Source organism: Vulpes vulpes, chromosome 6 (genome assembly GCF_048418805.1).
Source record: "Vulpes vulpes isolate BD-2025 chromosome 6, VulVul3, whole genome shotgun sequence".
NCBI lineage: Eukaryota > Metazoa > Chordata > Mammalia > Carnivora > Canidae > Vulpes > Vulpes vulpes.
In genome coordinates, this window is record NC_132785.1 from 121541470 (window position 1) to 121560916 (window position 19447).

At 45.5% G+C, this 19447-nt stretch overlaps 1 protein-coding gene across 1 annotated transcript; it reads right to left on the reverse strand.

The window, feature by feature from the left end:
* Positions 1 to 2772: 2772 nt before the first annotated feature.
* LOC112907364 (serpin A11) lies at positions 2773 to 19243 on the reverse strand. The gene is made up of 5 exons (XM_025982596.2): positions 18928 to 19243; positions 14992 to 15637; positions 9237 to 9510; positions 5219 to 5366; positions 2773 to 3117 (listed from the first exon to the last, which is right to left on the reverse strand). Exons 2-5 carry the CDS (start codon positions 15632 to 15634, stop codon positions 2914 to 2916), a joined length of 1269 nt encoding a protein of 422 aa, XP_025838381.1. The 5' UTR covers positions 15635 to 15637; positions 18928 to 19243; the 3' UTR covers positions 2773 to 2913.
* Between the last annotated feature and the right edge of the window lie 204 nt (positions 19244 to 19447).

Sequence of the window (19447 nt, forward strand, 5' to 3'; positions counted from 1 at the left end):
GGGATCCTTGGGTGGCGCAGAGGTTTGGCGCCTGCCTTTGGCCCAGGGCGCGATCCTGGAGACCCGGGATCGAATCCCACATTGGGCTCCCGGTGCATGGAGCCTGCTTCTCCCTCTGCCTGTGTCTCTGCCTCTCTCTCTCTCTCTCTCTCTCTGACTATCATAAATAAATAAAACTCCCAAAACTCCTGAGTCCAGCCTCAAGGGAGAAAAGGGGGCACTGACCTGCTTCTAGAATGCATCTAGGACCCTCTGTAACCAGTAAGTGGCAGGGCTAGACTTTGATGATAGAGCAGTGGGTATGGGATCAATGTCTTTTTCTCTCACTACCTCTCTCCATGTAAAAAGTAGGTGACAAAATGTAGGCTGAGGGTAACCATTGTTTGAGGGACCCCAGTTTGTTTGAGAAACCCTGGAGCATCCGTCTCAAACATGGACCTGATGAAGGTATCAGCAGGGATGCATAAGAGTCCATGTTGCCCTGCTCCTCTAACTCTGTTTGGTACTGAGGCCAATGAATTTCTCAGCTCAAGCTATCCTGGTATCCATTTAGTAGCCTGAATGTTTTATAATATTTCAAACGGGTGGCCCACAAGCTGAATTCAGGACTTGGACTGGGAACTTTGCCCATGAGTGCAGACCCTGTGGGTTAAAGTGTCAGTCAAGAGATGTGCTCTCATCTTTGGCCCTCTGTCCACACGAGAGAAGGCTGGGCTATAACACCTACTTCCTAACATCTCTGTATAGGTCCAATAGTAAGGAAGTCCAGCGGGGAGCCCTTCAAGCAGGTTTGGTCATCCCTCCCTCTAACTTGGGGGAATGCTTTCTCTTTTATGTGGATGGCCAAAGCAGACCAGCAACCCTGTCACACATTCAGCATGAGGCATTGGGGCAAACATGTGTCTGCTTCCTTAACCACTAGAATGTAATCCCTGTGAGCTGAGTTCACTGTCCGCTTTGTTCAGTGCTCTATTCCCACTGCCTGGTGTTCAGTAAGTCTGTGTTGAGGTGGCGAATGCATGTGTCCCAAGAGCAGTGGCTGTCCACACACTTTAATATAATGTTCATCTCCCCTACAAATCTGTGAGCCCCATACCAGGGGACCCATGTTTGTCGGGTTCCCTACCTCACTCAGAATCTTCCAGAATGCCTGACCTAATGAAAAATGTTCCATTCAGGAACCTCTTCCTTTAAAATCTCTGACTTGCATGGCTCCAGGAAAATCAGTCACTTATTTCTGCAGGAGCCAATTCACAGTCAGAGAGAGTTTTGGCAGATCTTCAAGTGTTTGAACATAGTTATTACTCAATGTCTAGTCCAAAGCAACAGAAAGGTATTGTGTATGCCAGGTTGCCCGGGGATGGGGTGGGATTTCTGGGGTTCCTTCCTTTCAAATAGGAGGAGTGTCCACAGGGCCAACAGGCAGGGAGGGTAGGATGGGGAAGTCCGGAGGGCCACATGAGGTTGGCTGGGACAGGGGATTGTGGGTGCTGGTGGTGTGACAGAGGAGGGATATGGGATGGGCCGGGAGGACAGGGCATGTGGTGGAGTAGACCTCACAGTGCAACACCTTCTTGGCTGGCCCCTTACCCTGGCCTCACCACACTGGGTCTTATCTGTGCTCAGCTGTCAGATGACTTTTCAAGCCACACTTTGTCCACATCTACATCTGTTCGCTGGCATACAGCTACTCCCCACTGTCCACAGGACAAAGTCCACACCACTTATCAGGCATCCAAAGCCTCCACCCTTTTACCTCCAAAAACCTCTCAAGCATCACCTTCTACTGTGATCCTAGGTGATCGGTTTTCTATTACTGCAAAACTGGGTTTCTCTCTCTCTTTATTTTTTGTCAGAACATACTTTTCCTTTCTTTCCCCACTGGCTCTTCTCCACAGAGGGTTTCCTCCGCCCTCCCCCAGATTGTCTTACCTCTTACCCTTCATTTAAGACCTACTTCATTTTCAGACTCAAGTTTGACCTCCTTAGGGTGTGGGTGGGAATATTTCTTCCAATGGCATTTTGGGGATGACTCTTTCCTAGCCATGCACCACCCACAGCTGCCCTCTAGGTCTTGGCACTGCCTCCATTGTGGGGATGGATATTTCCTCCTGCATGACACATAGATGGAGCTAAGTTGGCATCTCTGTGGTTTTCCCATTAGATTTGGACAGATGCCTCCTTGAGACTGGAGGGGGACACTTGTAGGAGTAGAGCCGCCAACCACTAAAGATGCTCCACTGCAACTGAATATGGACCCCAAATTCATCCCACTGACCAAGTTTGTGTCCACTTGGCCATGTTAACCCTCCCACTTTCTTTGATTTTGGGGTTGCCCTTGGCCATTTAACCTCCCATGCTACCTCGGCCTATTATTGCATTGACCTATTATTACACTCCTTTCTTTTCATAGACCATGATTTGGAGCCCCCACCCTGGTCCCAATCTCCTCTGAAGGTGATCTAGTCCCTAACATCTGTCCCATTATATTTTAGGAGGGCCTCGCTTCTCTGTACAGCCAAGGTAAGTGACTATGAAGGGGAAAAGCTGCTTACTCCTTCTAATGTCCTTTGTGCCTTGTCCTGGGACCCTCAGGAAAGATCTGCAGTGGTGGCTACAGTGGTGGATATCTCCCAGGAGGCCAAAACATGAAGCTGTTTTCATTTTTGACTTTCTGATCACAGTTGATCCTGGGTTCAATGAGACTGTAGAGGAGGTGGCTCAAGGCTGCTCTGCACATTGACCTTCCCTTGTAAACATGGCACCTCAATGTTCACACAACCCAAGGTCAACTTTATTAGGATCTTTGTTCACTAATTAACTGATCCTCATAGCAGTCTGTGGTGGAGACTGGTGCTGGCTTTCCTAATTGTTCTGGGGGGAGATGAGCTACCACCTGGCCTCCCACCATGGTCACCCAGCAGCTGGGTTGACGACTTTGCCCAGGAAGAGCAAGCTCTGAGTGGTCATCTCCCACAGGAGCACCAGGAAAGGCCTATTGAAACGAGCCTGTGAGGCCGATGTTGCATTCAGGGCCTGGGGCTGGGAGAGGAGGCTGGAGGCAGCCCCTGCCCTGGTTCCCCACACATTCATGTCCACTGTTGCCTTGTGTGACACCTGGAGGAGGAGACAGGGACAGAGATGGCGTCAGCTCAGGGCACGCTCAGAAAACAGATCCTACCTTGTGTGGTTCTAGGGAGCTGAGTCACCTGCCCAGGCCCCATGGGCCCCATATCCCCAGGAGGCAACTCCAGCCATCATTGCTTCTGCTTCTTCTCTGCATTTTCTCCCCACCACCACATCCTGGGGGATGAGAGCACCTTGTTGGTGCTATTTGCTCTCTAGCAGAAGACAGATGAGTCTTAGCAGGGCTGCACAGGAACCAGGCTGCAACTCCCAAAGGCAAGTTTTAGAGCACACCAAAAGCACCTGGGTGCTGAGACCATGGGCTGAGCGCAATTTCTGCCCCGAGCTGCACGCCCGTCTCCAAGCCTTGCTGGCTTCTTTAAAATGACTTGCTCAGCCTAAATCAATGGTTACTAATGTGAGTTCAAGGAACCTGGTTGTCCTATGTGCCAAACCCTCTACCAGCCTCCGTGAGAATTCCTTTTTCTAAACCCTCATCTTCACACTCCTTTTCAGGAAGAAAGGATTCTGAGGCTTTAAAAAAAGAATTGAAACATTCTGGCCTTGACTATCTCTTTCATTTCTAAAAAGTTCTATGAACTGGGTGGCTCAGCAGTTTAGTGCGTGTCTTTGACCCAGAGCGTGATCCTGGAGACCCAGGATCGAGTCCCATGTCGGGCTCCCTGCATGGAGCCTGCTTCTCCCTCTGCCTGTGTCTCTGCCTCTCTCTTTCTCTCTCTCTGTCTCTGCAAAAGTTCTATGAAGAGATACATCTAGCATTTAAGGTCACTGTGAAAGAAATTCTCTAAAAGGCTGTTATTTCTTTTCCTGTTCACCCTCTCCACCATGGGCGTGTACATACAATCACACACACACACACACACACACACACACACACACACACTCACATGCACACACAAAGGACTATATCCCAATTGCCTTGGTTCATGTTCCTGATCTCAGCTGGTCTTTCCCAAGCAGAAGACACAATACTTCCCTTATGAAATTCACAGTAAGAGGGCCCCTGGGTGGCACAGTCAGTCAAGCAATTGACTCTTGGTTTTGGCTCGGGTCATGATCTCAGGGTCATGAGATCAAGCCCCATAGAACAGAGCCTGACACTGGTCTCAATTCCAAGTCTGCTTGGGATTCTTTCTCCCTCGCTCTGCCCTGCCTCTTCCCCCTGTGTGCTCAATCTCTCTCTCTGTCTCTCTAAAACATATAAATAAACGTTTTTGAAAAAAAAAAGAAATTCATATCAAAAACTCAAACAACAATTATGACTCTATCCTAAAACATAAAAGATAGAGCAGGGAAGGAAAAGTGCAATATTATTTCCAGCTATTAACTCTCCCTTCCTAGTAAAAGGTCATGGATCCCCACCCATGTCCCGTGACTCATAATTCTTCCTGTAGAAGAACACAGACTGCCCCCCGCCAACTGATGGCCATCTTGACTATGAGACTTGCTTTAGCCAGTAGCACATGAATGGCCTTGGCATAGGCCACAGTGAAGAAAAATGTGAAGAGCCACCACACAGTTTCTCTTGCTTTTTTCCTATTGCTATGGGAATGGCATGTCCCCAGTAGGGGATTCTCCTTCCACCTGCATCCTGGAAGGGAAAAGCAGTGTGAAGTAGATCTATATTCCCTGATCATGATACACTTCTGACATGTAACATGAACATGAAATAAACCTGTTCAGGCTCTGAGATTTGGGGGATGCTTGTTTCTGCAGCAAAGCTAATGGATATATTCTTTTGTTTATGCCCCACTACTCTATCTAACTACAACAAAGACAGAGTTTCACTGCCTGCCCTGGGGGAAGTATAAGGAATGAAGACAAAACTAATCCCACACCTGTGGAAATTCTGACTCCATGGATGACTCTGAATACTTGTCTACCTTTTCAGGACTCGGTGTCCCTGCTCTGAGGAACACAGAGGAGAGGTGGAAAGGGAGCTACCCATGAAAAGAAGCCTTATAGATTGTGATCAAGACCCAGAAGAGGAAAAAGAAAGGAAAACTTAACTTTCAAATGCGCACATCAATGGAGAAAAGACCCTCCCCTCCACCCATGTTCACCACCTTACCCGGGAGATGGTTTTGTTGAGCTGCTCAGTGATTCCTGATAAGTCAGCTTCTAAGTTGAAGATGTTGGTGAGGCCAATGAGGGGAAGTATTTCTTCAAGATTATATGTTCCAGAAATGGAAAACCTTGGCAGATGTAAATCCAGCAGACTGGAGAGAGAATCAGCCAGAGAGGTGGTGCTGTCTCATTAAATATGCTGTTTCCACCCTGTCTGTTAGCAGCCCCAGCTTTGGGAAGAAGTGTTTCTCAGAGGGACGGGGAACCATCCCATCACAATACTCTCTACTGTGTCAGGACATTCTAGGACCCTGGGCCCCCTTCTCTTCAGACCTTACAGACCTCTTGTGACCTCTTCAGCCCTCCTGTGTCTGGATCTGAGAAGACTTTTGGCATGGCCATAAGTTTTCATCTCCTGCACATTTATGGAGCATTTCCCACATGCTGGATATCAAGCAAGGGATTTTACAAGTCTTTTTTTTTTTTTTAAGATTTTTATTTATTTATTCATGAGAGACAGAGACAGAGAGAGAGAGAGAGGCAGAGACATAGGCAGAGGGAAAAGCAGGCCCCATGCAGGGAGCCTGACGCAGGACTCGATCCTGGGACTCCAGGATCATGCCCTGGGCTGCAGGCAGGCACTAGCCATCCAGGTATCCCCGATTTTATAAGTCTTAATTGATCAGATCCAAATAATAACCATGAAAGATAAATAGTGCCGACATTGTCCTACCTCCATATCCAATTCATCAGTAGGTTTTGCTGGTTCTCCTTCTGAACTCTATCCTAAGTATACCTGCTGACAATTCCATAATACAAGCCACCACAGGCTCTTACTGCCTGGACTTCAGGCCATTGTGAAGATCTGATGAGGGATGGTATGTGTATGTAGAGTATGGGCCACTCTCTGTCCTGCGGCTGACCTTTGCCATAGGATCACCACATTGCCTACAGTAAATTGACAAGTTCTTTTTGACACTGAGCAAATCTGTCCTCTTCTTGGGATAGTTCTGATTGTTGTTTGACGGTTGCCAGGGCAGGGTGTCTGCAAGCCTGGCTAGGTAATAACCAGTTTGGAAACTTCGACCTCTAATGAATTCAGGTTAGATACCCTAAATCAGCTTAGAGATTCATTGCCAGTTAACTTCTAGGATTATGTGAGTGTCAAAATGTCTAATCAAAGTGAGAGGCATTTGGAAGTCATGGGTCAAACACTGAAGACAAGAGGCTATGGAGAATAGAAAACAAGGCTATCTTGGCCCACTGGGCAGATTTTCCACAGGCAGCACTTGTGGGCAGGCCCAAGCCATGGAGGGGTTTGACTGGAGTCTAGGAGACGAAGTCTGGTAGAGACCCAGAATATGGCAGGTGTTCAACCCACGTCAATGAAGAATGAACAGTTACCAGAGAGTGCATGAACCTTCCTCACAGCTGAGTGGAGGGAGGTCTGGCAGTCTGACATTTTCATGTTTGAAAGCCCATTAAAGTGCTGCTGTGATATTAAAAATCTATGGCATGAGAAATAATAACAGAGGACATCTGCGATTTAAAAAAAATAACTTGGGTTGGTTTTGCTTTGTTGAAGGTCAAAGTAAGAGGTCAAAACAGACCTTCCTGGGGCACCTGGATGGCTCAGTTGGTTAAGTGTCTGACTCTTGATCTCAGCTCAGGTCTTGATCTCAGGGTCATGAGTTCAAGCTCGGCATTGGGGTCCATGCTGGTCATGGGATCTATTAAAAAAAACCCAAAACCTGGGCAGCCCAGGTGGCTCAGCAGTTTAGCAGTGCCTTCAGCCCAGGGCCTGATCCTGGAGACCAGGGATTGAGTCCCACGTCAGGCTCCCTGCATGGAGCCTGCTTCTCCCTTTGCCTGTGTCTCTGCCTCTCTGTCTTTGTCTCTGTCTCTGTGTGTGTGTGTGTGTGTGTGTGTGTCTCATGAATGAATAAATAAAATCTTAAAAATAAAAACCCTCAAAAACCCCAGACCTTACAGAGGGAATATCCATCAGTCTAGAAGATTCTATGGTATTTCTTCCTATGCTGGAAGAAGGGACAGGCTTACCTCAAAGGAGTTTGAGAATATGGGGCTAGAATCAGAAACTGACCACAGCTATACAGATTCATAGACAATAGGGATAGTTTCTTACCCTGACCTCTGTCCTTGACCTGTATCTCTTTTATTTGGCACTCAAATCTCTGCCCAAACATGGGCACCTTTTCCTATCCCTCACTGGTTGTAAAGCTGAGGGAAGGCTCCTGTGGGCATGAGGGCAACTGGTGTCTACCAACTGCTGATGGGTTTAAGATGAAAGATGGCCATCAAGAGGTTTGGTCTATACCCCGCCCCCTCCAAACTGAGGTGGGTTCTGTGACTGCTCTGACAAAAAGCATGTGACAGAAGAGACACATTGGAGCCCAGATCTCAAAAGAGCAAGAACTTTCACTTCCTGCCTTTCGGAACACTCCTTCCTGGAGCCCTGAGCTGCCATATGACAACATCAACTATGCTGCGCTGATGTGCAGGAGCCCATGCTAGTCTCATGGAGATGCTGCATGGAGAGAGGACACCTGCTCAGCCTTTATCTGAGCAGCCGGCTAGACCATGCACCAGACATCCAGTAGAGGAGTCTTCACTGCTCCAGCCTTGGCCAGCATCTGACTCCAGTGCAGGAAAGCTCCATGTGAGAACCACAAGGCTGAGCCCAACCCATTCACTGGATCAAGAGTGATAATAGATATTTTTTTCAAGCCATTCCATTTTCAGGTGGTTTATTATGCAGCAAGAGATAATTAGAACTCAAAGCCAGATTCCATACCAGAGCTATCATGAGACAAGATAGATCCCAGGAAGAAATTAGCTGGAAAATGAAGTCTAGGCGTACCAGAAAAGGTTGAAACCATAGTAAGAAAAACCACAAACTGAAAAATGAGATAGAGGTGGGTAGGGTTGAGATCCCATGAAATTAGCACTTTGATTTTTATGGTACTCCTCTTGGTATTTAATTTCTTTAAGAAATGTTTTAATTAAAATAGGGGGACTTTTTTCAGAGAAGCTCTATCAAAAAGACTGCTAGCCATCAATAATTGAGCAGTGTTAGCCAAATATTGAGCAGGGGGGAGCCTCACAGGAAGGCAGAGATAAAGTATTTGGTCTAACTTTATCTTTCCTCTATATTTCAGGAATGGCAAATTGAAGATATACCCACCTAGGACTTTAAGTCCTTCTTCAGGACCAAGTTAATAAATGATTAAAAAAAACTCCTGATTAAACTAGATATGGACTATTTTGTCAATAAGGCATTTCATCTTTGTTAGATTTCTGCATTCCTGGATAACATCTCAGAGCTGAAACATTCTATATTCCCCATCACTGTGGGGACCAACTCAAATTTACAGTTCTGACAAAATCACCCTGCTTCTAGCTTATCCAAATCCTTTGCCCCTTACTCTTACTTATTAAGCATCACATTACTCACGAGGTACACTAGCAAATTGTGCAATTGGATAAAACCTATGCTTTTGTTTAGATCTTGCAATTGTAACATGTATAGTAGTATCATTTTTTCCTGCATTTTGGTCAAACTAATTTTTACATAAATGAAAGAAGAAGAACTCTTTTAAGAAATATACACTGTTTTGTGGGAGTCATAATTATTCATAATAATTGTCCTTAGTCTGATCTTTTGGCTATATGTCACTACCTTCTGGTAGTAAACTATTCTGGTAAAAGGGAGAAACAAGAGGAAAGAAGGTTGACCATAAAAACACCCAGGAAGAGATAAGAATGATTAATGCCTGATAAGCACTTATCATGACCAGTCTCCAACTTCGTATGTGCGACTTGATCAATCCTCCAACCAACCCAGTGTGGCAGTGATTATAGTCTCACTTTACTCAAGTAGTTATTTAAAGGGCTGAATGATGAACCAAACCTAGGGGTTGGGCATTTGAAGTTGTCATTGATCAAGGCCTGCCTGGGTTCTTGAATCAAGTTGCCTGGAGTCCTTCTGCTTTGACACTTACCTGGGCAGAAGCCACTGATCCCATTTTCTCAGGGTCTCTGGCTGCAGAGCTGCCTCCACCTGCTCCATTTTTCCTGGGTCAGGTAGGATCAGCAGAGCCATGGCATTTCCACTGTATTCTATCTGGAGGACAGTGCAAGCCATTTCTTGGTCATAGAGGAATCTGTGCATTTCCTTTTGGTGCATCATGGGGATGTGGAGGGAAGTCCTCTCATTCACAGAGAAACTCTCTTGCTTCTGGGTCTGGTAACGATTGAAAGGATGCTTCCACTTGGCTTAAGACACAAAATTCATAAAACTATGAGAACATACTCTAAAAGAGCAACTCTGGGCAGACAGACACTAAGCCACACTGACTTCCTCTTGGGTATGCATAAATATGAGGTAGAGAAGTGGCATGGATACAGAACCAGCAGGCCAGAACTTAGGGCTGGCTCAGCCACTAGAGTCAGTCCCCAGAGGTAGAGTTCTAATGGTCTATGATTTTGTTCTATTCCAGAGAAACTCAGCTTTCAAGAAGCTAAAAGGTATTTTCCATCTACTAACTACCTTCCATGTGCAAGGCATTATCTTTTTACTTTTTCATGAACATAAATATTAAATAAGTATTATGATCTCCATGTCAGCAATTAGAAACTAAGTCCCTGTGAATTTATAGAAACATACCCAGTCTTCAGAGCCATTAGGTGGTAGAGCAGACTGGGGCTTGACTGGCTCCATAGATCATGTTCTTTGCAAACACTGATTTGACCCCTCTCTGCCATGCTGCCTCTAAACAATAACTTTCTATAGAGAAGGTCAAGAGCCCCCTCTACCTCTGAATTTCCTAATATTCAAATTGAAAAAGGAGAAAGAATTCAGTTAATAAAATGCTAAATATAATGCAAAAGCTCATGAAGACAGTTAGAAATGCATAACAATGTCACAGCATTGTTTTTGTGTGTAGTATCTTCTCTCCTACTTACAATCTCCACATACAACAGCCTCCAGATTTGGCCTCCTGAAAGTGCTGGTCTTGGTGATGGAAAGCTGGCTTACCCTCTCCCTCTTCTTCACAACTTCTCAGTGACCAAGCATTGCTGATTCTACCTCCAGAGCTGCACCTTTATCCAAGGCTGCCATCTTACTTACATTGAACTACTTCAAGAACCTCCTGACTTGTCTCTGCTCTCCCACCCTTCCTCCCCACAAAATTCAGTTTCCAAATTGTGACCAGACTGATCTTAAAACAGATGTAATCATGTCACTCCATTGCTTCTAACTTCTTGATAATTCTGGAGCCCTACAGGTAAAGTCTAGGGTCCTCAACAAAGTTCCTTCTTACCTTTATTAAAAAAAGATTTTTATTTATTTATTCATGAAAGACACACAGAGAGAGGCAGGGGCATAGGCAGAGGGAGAAGCAGGCTCTCCTGGGGAAGCCTGATGCAAGACTCGATCCCAAGACCCTGCAATCATGCCCTGAACCAAAGGCAGATGCTCAACCACTGAGCCACCCAGGCATCCCTTCTGCTTACTTTTTTATTGCAACTCATGGCGCTGTCCCCCAAGCATTATGCCATTGTGTTCTGTGTTCTAGTCCAACTAAATCATTTCAGTTCCTTGAAAATGCAATGATTTTTCTTTTCCTTGGACCTTTGCGCATGCTGGTTTTTCAGCTTGAACCCTCTTCTCCCCACCTCTCTCACAGCCTCTGCCTGAGTAAATCCAACTCATTCTTCATGTCTCAACAGATGCCTGTTGAGACGCCTTCCCTTCCAGAAAGCCTTCCCTCACTCTTCAAGTCTGGAAAAGTGTATCTTTTGAGAACTCCATGGCATCCAGACCTACCCAAACAGAGCATCACTTTTCCATTGAGTTACAGTTGCCCTTTTGCTTATTTATAGCACACGTGGGACTGTGAGCTCTGCAAGGATAGGAAAATAATCTTATTCACAGATTTTCCCAAGATGTTAGCAAAGTCCCTGAAATCTAATCAGTCTTGATAAATGTTTTTGAGTAAATTAATGAACATCATCCCTAGAGGCCTCAAACATGAGACCTAACTTCAAATTGAAATCACTCATGTAACAAACATTCAACATATATTTGACCCTCTTTCTCTTCAACAAGGTGTCCAAGTGGTCTGGTGGTAGCAGCCTTGTGTCAGATGGAGAAATGCAGATCTTTGTGAAGATCCTGACAGGCAAGACCATCACCCTCAAGGTCAAGCCCAGTGATGCCACTGATAATTTCAAAGCCAAAATTCAAAAGAAGAAGGCCGTCTTGACTCACCAGAAATGTCTAAGCTTTGCCAGAGGATAGCTTCACTTGCTTAGTATCCAGAAAGAGTACTCCCTGTACTTGGTACTTCACTGCAAGGGTGACCTTGTGAAGACTACCCTCTGCCAGCTGGTCCAGAAATACAACTGTGGCAAGATGATTAGCACCCCCACGTTATCAACTGCCCCAATAAGAATTGTGACCACACCAACAACCTGTGCCCCAAGATGAAGGTCAGATAAGGCCATTCCACTGGCTCTTCCTTTGTCTGCAGATTGCCCTCCTGCCTGAGGTCCGAGGCCCTGGAGCCTTAATAAAGTTTCCCTTTTATTGATTGGAAAAAAATAAAACATACTTGACCCTGTGTCAGACTCTGGAGAACCAATAACGATTAAGACTTAGGTCCTTGAGTCTTCTGATCAGTATCACAGACTAAGTTAAAGCAGAAAAATCTGTTTTTTCTTTTTCCTGAGTAAACACCCAGAGAAGCTGGAGAAAATGAAAGAAAGAAAGAAAGAAAGAAAGAAAGAAAGAAAGAAAGAAAGAAAGAAAGAAAAAAGAAAGAAAGAAAGAAAGAAAGAAAGAAAGAAAGAAAGAAAAGAAAAGAAAGAAAGAAAGCTAAGTTCAAAAACAAGAATCAAAGCTTCTGGTTACAAAGCAGGAATGCACATCTCTGATTTGGAACCAAAGTCATCTGGTTCATGGGTTATCCAAATCAAACACAGCCCTTGGGGATGGGATTTAATGTCTTCTCAGGGGAACTAAATAAAACTCAGGCTTGCACTTGAAACTGATCTCTCTGCAAATAGTCAAAAGCTATGAAAGGTAATCCCTTCACCATCTGGGAAGCCTGGATTAAAAAACTCTGCCCCACAGCCCAGGGATGAGTTAGGACAGGTCACTACATTTCCAGGTGGAGGGTGGAGGAGAAGAGTCACCTGGTCTGGGTTCTTTGTTTTTATTACTCATTTAGTGTAGGAACTCCCCAACCTAAGACTGGTCTATGTTCTCATTAATCATTCAGTGCAGGGACTCCCCAACCTAGAAATTATAATAGAACCAGTGAAACCAATAGAACTATAACAGAGGCAAATGTGAAATTGTCTCCTGGAGACCCTTCCAGCACAGGCCATCAGAAACTCACGAAAAGATAATTTCTACTGAAGATGAGCCCAAAGCTGAAAATTTCAATCCTCTCTTGAAAGAGAAACAGTTGGGGCAGCAAACCAAGAATTCACAGTTCAAGACCTCCAGACAACAGAATAATCTGAAAGACATTTTTTTAAAGTGTGTTTTTTTAAAAAGGAAGGAGTACAATTCATAAGAACAGGTTGATTTGAGAAAAATAGGTCAACAAGTGAGAATACAATCAGTGAAATTAAAAACTCAGTGGATGAGTGAAATAGTAGATATTAATTGTTCTGAGAGAATTAGTAAAAGAGAAGTTGGAACTGAAGAAGGGGCAGCACAGAGAGACAAAAGGACATTTTTCACGAAGCAGGAGATATAAAAGATGAGCCTGGAGTGTCTTGTAGTGCCAGAAAGTAAGGAGTGCTCCAAAAGAAAAAAGAAACAGGGGATCCCTGGGTGGCTCAGTGGTTTAGCGCCTGCCTTCAGCCCAGGGTGCGATCCTAGAGTCCTGGGATCGAGTCCCACGTCGGGCTCCCGGTATGGAGCCTGCTTCTCCCACTGCCCGTGTCTCTGCCTCTCTCTCTCTCTCTCTCTATGTCTATCATGAATAAATAAATAAAATCTTTTTAAAAAATCAGCAATGATGGAGGCATATCCAGGGACATAGGAACCAACAGAAGGATCTTCTGATCAATGTTGGAAAATTTTAAGCCACAAAGCTAAGTAGGAGTGCATTACAATTCAAAATATAAAATAAATATCCTTGAGTCCATAATGATGTAAGTAAATGATTGAATAAATAAACATGGGAGAAGAGAGAAATGTCGCATATGGAAAGAATTCCAAATAATTTAGGTAGATCCTCCTTTCTTAAGGAGATGAGCATAACTCCCCACTCCCTAAGTGTGGGATGTGACTTCCTCCAAAGAGCACAGTGCGGCAATGGGGAAAGGTATCTCCACAACAGGGAAATCTGACAAACATGCCCTTAGCCAGATGGTCAAAGTCAACATCAACAGTGATAAGTCACGCTGATAGTATGCATCCTTGACTTGATGTGATAGGAAAGAATGCCACTTCCCCTCTGTGGCTCTCCTCCCCATGACCCATCACCCCTGTCTTAATCATGGGAAAAGCAGGCAAATCAATCCCAGATGAGAGACATTCTGCAAAGTAGCCAGTACTCTTCAAAATCAGCAAGGTCATGGAGAGCAAAGACAGTCTAAGAAACTGTTGCAGCCCAGAGGAGCCCACACTGATGCAGTGACTAAATGTAATGTGGAACCTGGAAATGACAAAACAAGTAGGTAAAAACAAAGGACATCTGATCATCTGATTGGGCCCAAGCTTTAAAAAAAAAAAAAAAAAAAAAAAAAAAGGAAGAATTCATTTTCTTAGGACCAGAATAGATTTATGCTGCTAAATCAGGAAATAACAGGAGTAAAGAAATGGGCCCTGCAAGTATGACATGTTCAATGCAACAACAGTCAAAATAAACTAAAACGCTGTTTGTACAAATTAAGATACGGAGCACTTGGGTGGCTCAGTTGGTTAAGCATTCAATTCTTGGTTTCAGCTCATGTCATGGTCTCAGGGTTCTGAGGTTGAGCCCCACGTCAGGCTTCTCACTCAGCATGGAGTCTGCTTGAGAGTGTCTCTTTTCCCCTCTGCCCCCTACACCCCCCTCTCTCTAAAATAAATAAATAAAAGGATGTGGTGAGGACACTAAAACATAAAGTGCAAGGTAAGTTGTACAGTATGATACTATTCTTGTAAAATTTAGAACACATACACTGGGTTAGATGGGATTATGGATATAAACTTCAGGTGTTCATGGTAGGAGCACATGGGTGAGAAGGATGCACACCACTCCCAGGATAGTGATTGCCTCTGGGGAGGGATGGAAGGAGGAAAATTGGACTAGGGAAGGGTTAAAAAGGAACTGAACTCTCCCTGCAACATTGTATTAAAAAAAAATAAAAATCTGAAACAAATGGTAAATTGTCAATATTTGTTCATTCTTGGTGGGGGAGTGTATGGTGGCTTTATAGTATTCTCCATATATTTTTTTCTATGTTCAAAATAGATACTAATATAAAAATAAGATTTTTCTTAAAAAGGAATTATTCCTAAAAGAGTACGATTGAATGTATAACAAAAGGAAATCAGGATAAAAACTGAACAGAAGAAACATGGCAAGAGAAAACAAATATTGATAAATCAAGAAGCGGTCCTATAGGAAGATTATTTAAATATATCGAGGCAATTCCCTGAAGGAACAGCAGTAAGACTTGAAGGCAGGTGCTTTTCAGGGGCAGGACTAGAGGTGGTGGAGGTGTATTTCTGCCCCAGCCAGCTCTCACCTTTGAAGAAGATGTAATTCAAGAGAACCATGAGCGTGTCTTGTGTGAACTCCTGGAGGCCATCCGCCACCTGCCCATACGTCTGCTTTCTCACGTACTCATTAATCTGCCTCCTGGTTGTGGCGCAATCCGTGAAGTTGGCAGAAAAAGCAAAAGCTCCATACAGCTCCCTGATAGTGTCCAAAAAGTGCTGCTGAGGCTTTAGTTGCTTGTCCAGGAACAAGGAGTTGCCTACTTTCAGTTCAAGTTTGGAACTGGGCAGGTCAAGGGTGTGGATGAGGCTCTGGAAACCACGGTGGATGTCAGCCTCTGGGGTCTCCGTGAGGTTGAAGCCAAGGCCTTCCAAGATCTGAGTTGAGGTGTTAACTTGGGCCCCAAGAGAGAGCAGGGCCAACGAGGTAGAGATGCTCACAGGAGAAAAGAAGATGTTTCCTGAGGTTTCTGCGGCCAGCTGCTTGTACAGATGCAAGGCAAAGTTGGTGATGGTGGGTGTGATTTTGTGGTAGGCAGGGTCGGGCGAGGAGAGATGATCCCTGTGAGCATGAGGCACCCCCAGACTCTTATCTCCATGGGCAGAAAAGGGCTGACAGTGGACAGAGGGCAGGATCCCTGCTCCCAGCAGCCACAGCCAAACTGGACCCATCCTCTGAAAACAAGACGTTGAACATGTCATTCTACTCATACATAACTTCATTGCTCCCCATTGCCCATATATTGAGCCTCGTCCAAACTGTACCCCACACAGGTGTCATGAGGGGCCCTACAGAAGATGGGGTGGAGGGTGAGCCAGCAGGGTTCTGACATTTCCCCCAAGGCTGCAGTCTGAGCAGCAGCCCTAAATCTGCTTGATGTATTGATTGTTTGTCTATAAAGTTTGGTTGAGAAAAGGACTCTGGGCTCTAGAAACAAACTTCCATGGTTTATTGTCCCTCCCTCCCTCCATCCCTCCACCCTTTTTTCTTCCTTCCTTCCTTCCTTCCTTCCTTCCTTCCTTCCTTCCTTCCTTCCTTCCTTCCTTTTTCTTTCTTCTTTCTTCTTTCCAGTCATTCTTTGGAACATTCATTAAGTTTCAAAGACTGGGGTGGCTATGGAGCAGATGCTCAGGACACTGTGACAGTGAGTGAGGCTAGCACCCAGGTGTGGTCATTAATGTCACTCTTGCCAATTGGAGGAGAGAGGATGGTGTGTGCAGCTCCTGGGTCAGGTCCTTGAGGAAAGGGGAGTACCCTCTACTCTTGTGGTTTTTCATTAGCTGGAGTGTTGATGTGATGATGAGTCATGGGGACCTGGTGGATGGGGGCCTCTCACAAAGGATGGCAAAGCCATGGGAAGGATGGAGCCTGGGAGGATGGGTCAACTCTGTCTTGATCAAACCTGTTACCCCAAGCTCCCCTTGTCACATGTAGCAGCTGAAACCTGTATCTTAATTGATGCAGAGGTTTGGGGAAGATGTCCATCACGGATTGAATTGCTACCCCCTAATTTTGTATGTTGAAGCTGGAATCCCCAATATCTCAGAATGTTTGTTTGAAAAAGGGGTGGTTGAGGTGTAATTGGTTAATATGAAGTCATTAGATGGGCCCCAATTGAATACGACTGACATACTTCTAAGAAGGGGACATTTGGCCCCAGACATGAACTCAGGGAGAAGGCACCGTGAAGACAAAGGCAGAGATCGAGATGATGGTTCTACAGCCAGGGATGCCAGAGATTGCCTGCAACGTGCAGCAGCTCGGGAAGAGGCCTGGAGCAGGTTGTCTCTTGCTTCCTGCCCCCACCCCACCCGACCCCCCGGTCTCAGAAAGAATCAGCCCCACCACCAGCATCTATATCTCCAACTTCCAGCCTCCATGACTATGGGGAAAATACATTTCTGTCATTGAAACTATCCAGTTTGTGGTGCTTTGTTAGGGCAGCCCTAGTAAATAAATACCATCTCTCTCATAGGTTAGGTTATAAAATGTGCCAGAGAAGCCTTCGAGGTACCCCTAGGGAATCAAAGTGGTGTAGGAGTGGGAGACTCCTTCCTCAGGGCAGGGAAGGCAGCTCCAGCTCCAGGTGGAACTGCAGTGTAGACATGGCTTATTTCTGCTCACTCTGCCCCCTGTCTAGTGCCCCTGTCCCTTTCAGGGCCTCCATGCACACCTCCACACATCCTCACACACTGTCGCATGGCTACTTGGGCTCCCCCGCACCTTGACGTCCTCAGTAAGGAGAGTCCTGCCCCCTTGCTCCCTTCAGAACTGACCCTTCCACTGCTGACCACCCTATCCCTTGGTTCATCTGTCTTTATAATGTTTGTGTCTTAATTGGCGCCTTTTGCCCAAACCAATGACCTCTGGATCAATCACAAATGCCATGGTGGTGTGGGAGAGAGTATATTTTGTAGATGGTTTATAGGCCCTCAAAACCCCACAGGCCAGTTGTCAGGAGGGATGAATACAGCCTGGTTATCAGTTATGTTGAAACAGTTTGCTGGGCAAAGTACTGCAGGCAATTTCCCGAGGCCACGTCCTCCCTCCCTCCCCCAGAGCTCTGGGGGGCTTCCCTAATGACAGGTTCCATTCACATTGGGAAGCAGAACAATTTAAAAGTCGGTCTGCTCCTGGGGAAAACTAGAAATGCAGCTGTAATAAAACTGGTTCTGGTTTATTCTTTTTTATCCCATTGAACTCACCATTTTTACCCTTCCGCACCCCAACGATTCCCAGACTTGCAGAAGGCTATATTTCCCAAAGTGGATGGAACATCAGAGGGCTTGGGTTTGAAGTAGACTCTGCAGTATCTCACTGTGGGATCTGTGCAAAGGAAACTCTCTGACCGGCAGTGTCCTCATTTGCAAAATATAAAGGATAGTGCCTACCTTCCAAGGGTGGGGGGCACTAAAGGATTACAGGGCATGTGGTGTGTGCAGCACCTGACACACAGAAAGCATGCAAAGTTAATTTTCACCCTTTTCTACAGAGGTCTGGTGTAATTACATCCAATTTATTTCTTTATTTCTTTTCCAGAAAGATCCTGGGGGAAACTGAAAACTCCATTAATTCATGGTAATATTCCCATCTATTGTTTATCTTGTGTGGGGATAGTAGGTCCATTGTATCACAGGCTCCCAACCAGATGTGTTCTCAAATGCAGGGTGTGGGGGGGGGGGGAGTGGGTGGTATTTAGGATCATCTCAGAGACTGCAGAAGTTTGGTGGGAGAGAGAAAGCTCTTGAAATGCCAGAGCAGTCACATGCCCTGAAGAATGGTATTGTGCAAATGCCAGCGGTGACTTTGTTGATAATTGATTCATGTCACTTAATTGAATCCCTATGAGAACCTTAAGACACAGGTATTAGTACCCTTGCGGTGCATATGGAGAAACGGCTCAGGATCAGGATAAGTACCTGTTAAGTGGCAGGAGCATGATTCAGATTCTAGACAAGGGCTCTGGAGTGTGAACCTTTTGCTATGAGTCTCTAGTAAATTTGCTACAGCAACGTCGTCATTTTGCTTTGGGTGATACTAGTGTCTAATCACTAGGAGTCCTGGGAGTTCCTCTCTTAACTTTTTTGATGGCCAAGTTTTTCATAAAAATGTGTAAAACCTGAAGTTCCTACCTAAAGCCTTAGAAGCTGTATATCATTGCATTTCTCCTTTGGGGACCCAGTTGTCCCATCCCTGCTGCCAAAACCAGAGAGAGAGGGAGAGAGAGAGAGAGAGAGAGAGAGAGAGAGAGAGAGAGAGAAAGGAGAGAAAGCTAGAGAGAAGGAGGGAAAGAGACAGAGAGAGAGAGACAGAGAGATAAAGGGGGAGTAGGGACAGAGAGAAAGTGAAAGGGAGAGAGGGAGAGAGAGAGAGAGAGAAAGAGAGAGAGAGAGAGAAGGAGAGAGAGAGAGAGAAGAGACGCAGCCACCCCTACCTCCACCTGGGACATAGGTATGGTACTCACAGTGAGCTCCCCGGGTTGGGGACCCCAGGTCTTCAGCACTGCGTGGCCTCCTACCCACAGGAAATGGTGTTTGTAGACCAGGGCGGCCCGTCAATATTTGCCCTGTCAGTTCCTGGAACCGGCCGAAGACAGTGTGCCGCAAACAGGAAGGGACCTATTTTATTTGGAAGGATCTGTCCTGTCTGCCCGTCCTACAAGCCGAGTGGATTGTGATTCTGGACCCAACTCCATCTGAGGATATTCCAGTGCTGGTGACAACAGAAGTCACGATGTTGGTTGCTTCCGAGCCGTCACTGATGTTTCATGTGACCCAGACAGTGTTCTTTCCAGATCACCCTAACGATAAGACCGGGAGATGCTGACCCAACCTGTCATGATCATCCTATCCCAGTATGTGTGAACCAAACCGCCTTGCTGTTCACCTTGAATGCATACAGGGACATGTGTCAGTTATTTCTCGATAAAACTGGATGGAGATAGAATGTGAGTGAGACACAGTCATCCCCACCTTGTAGACAGG

What these genes read in the sequence shown, in the direction of transcription:
- LOC112907364 (XM_025982596.2), bottom strand. Translation starts at nt 15,634, where the DNA reads ATGGGTCCAGTTTGGCTGTGGCTGCTGGGAGCAGGGATCCTGCCCTCT. An exon ending in GATCAGTGGCTTCTGCCCAG is followed by an intron (nt 5,367 to 9,236) that starts GTAAGTGTCAAA and finishes TTCTCTCTCCAG; the next exon opens with TCTGCTGGATTTACATCTGC. An exon ending in TCAACAAAACCATCTCCCGG is followed by an intron (nt 3,118 to 5,218) that starts GTAAGGTGGTGA and finishes CTCCTCCTCCAG; the next exon opens with GTGTCACACAAGGCAACAGT.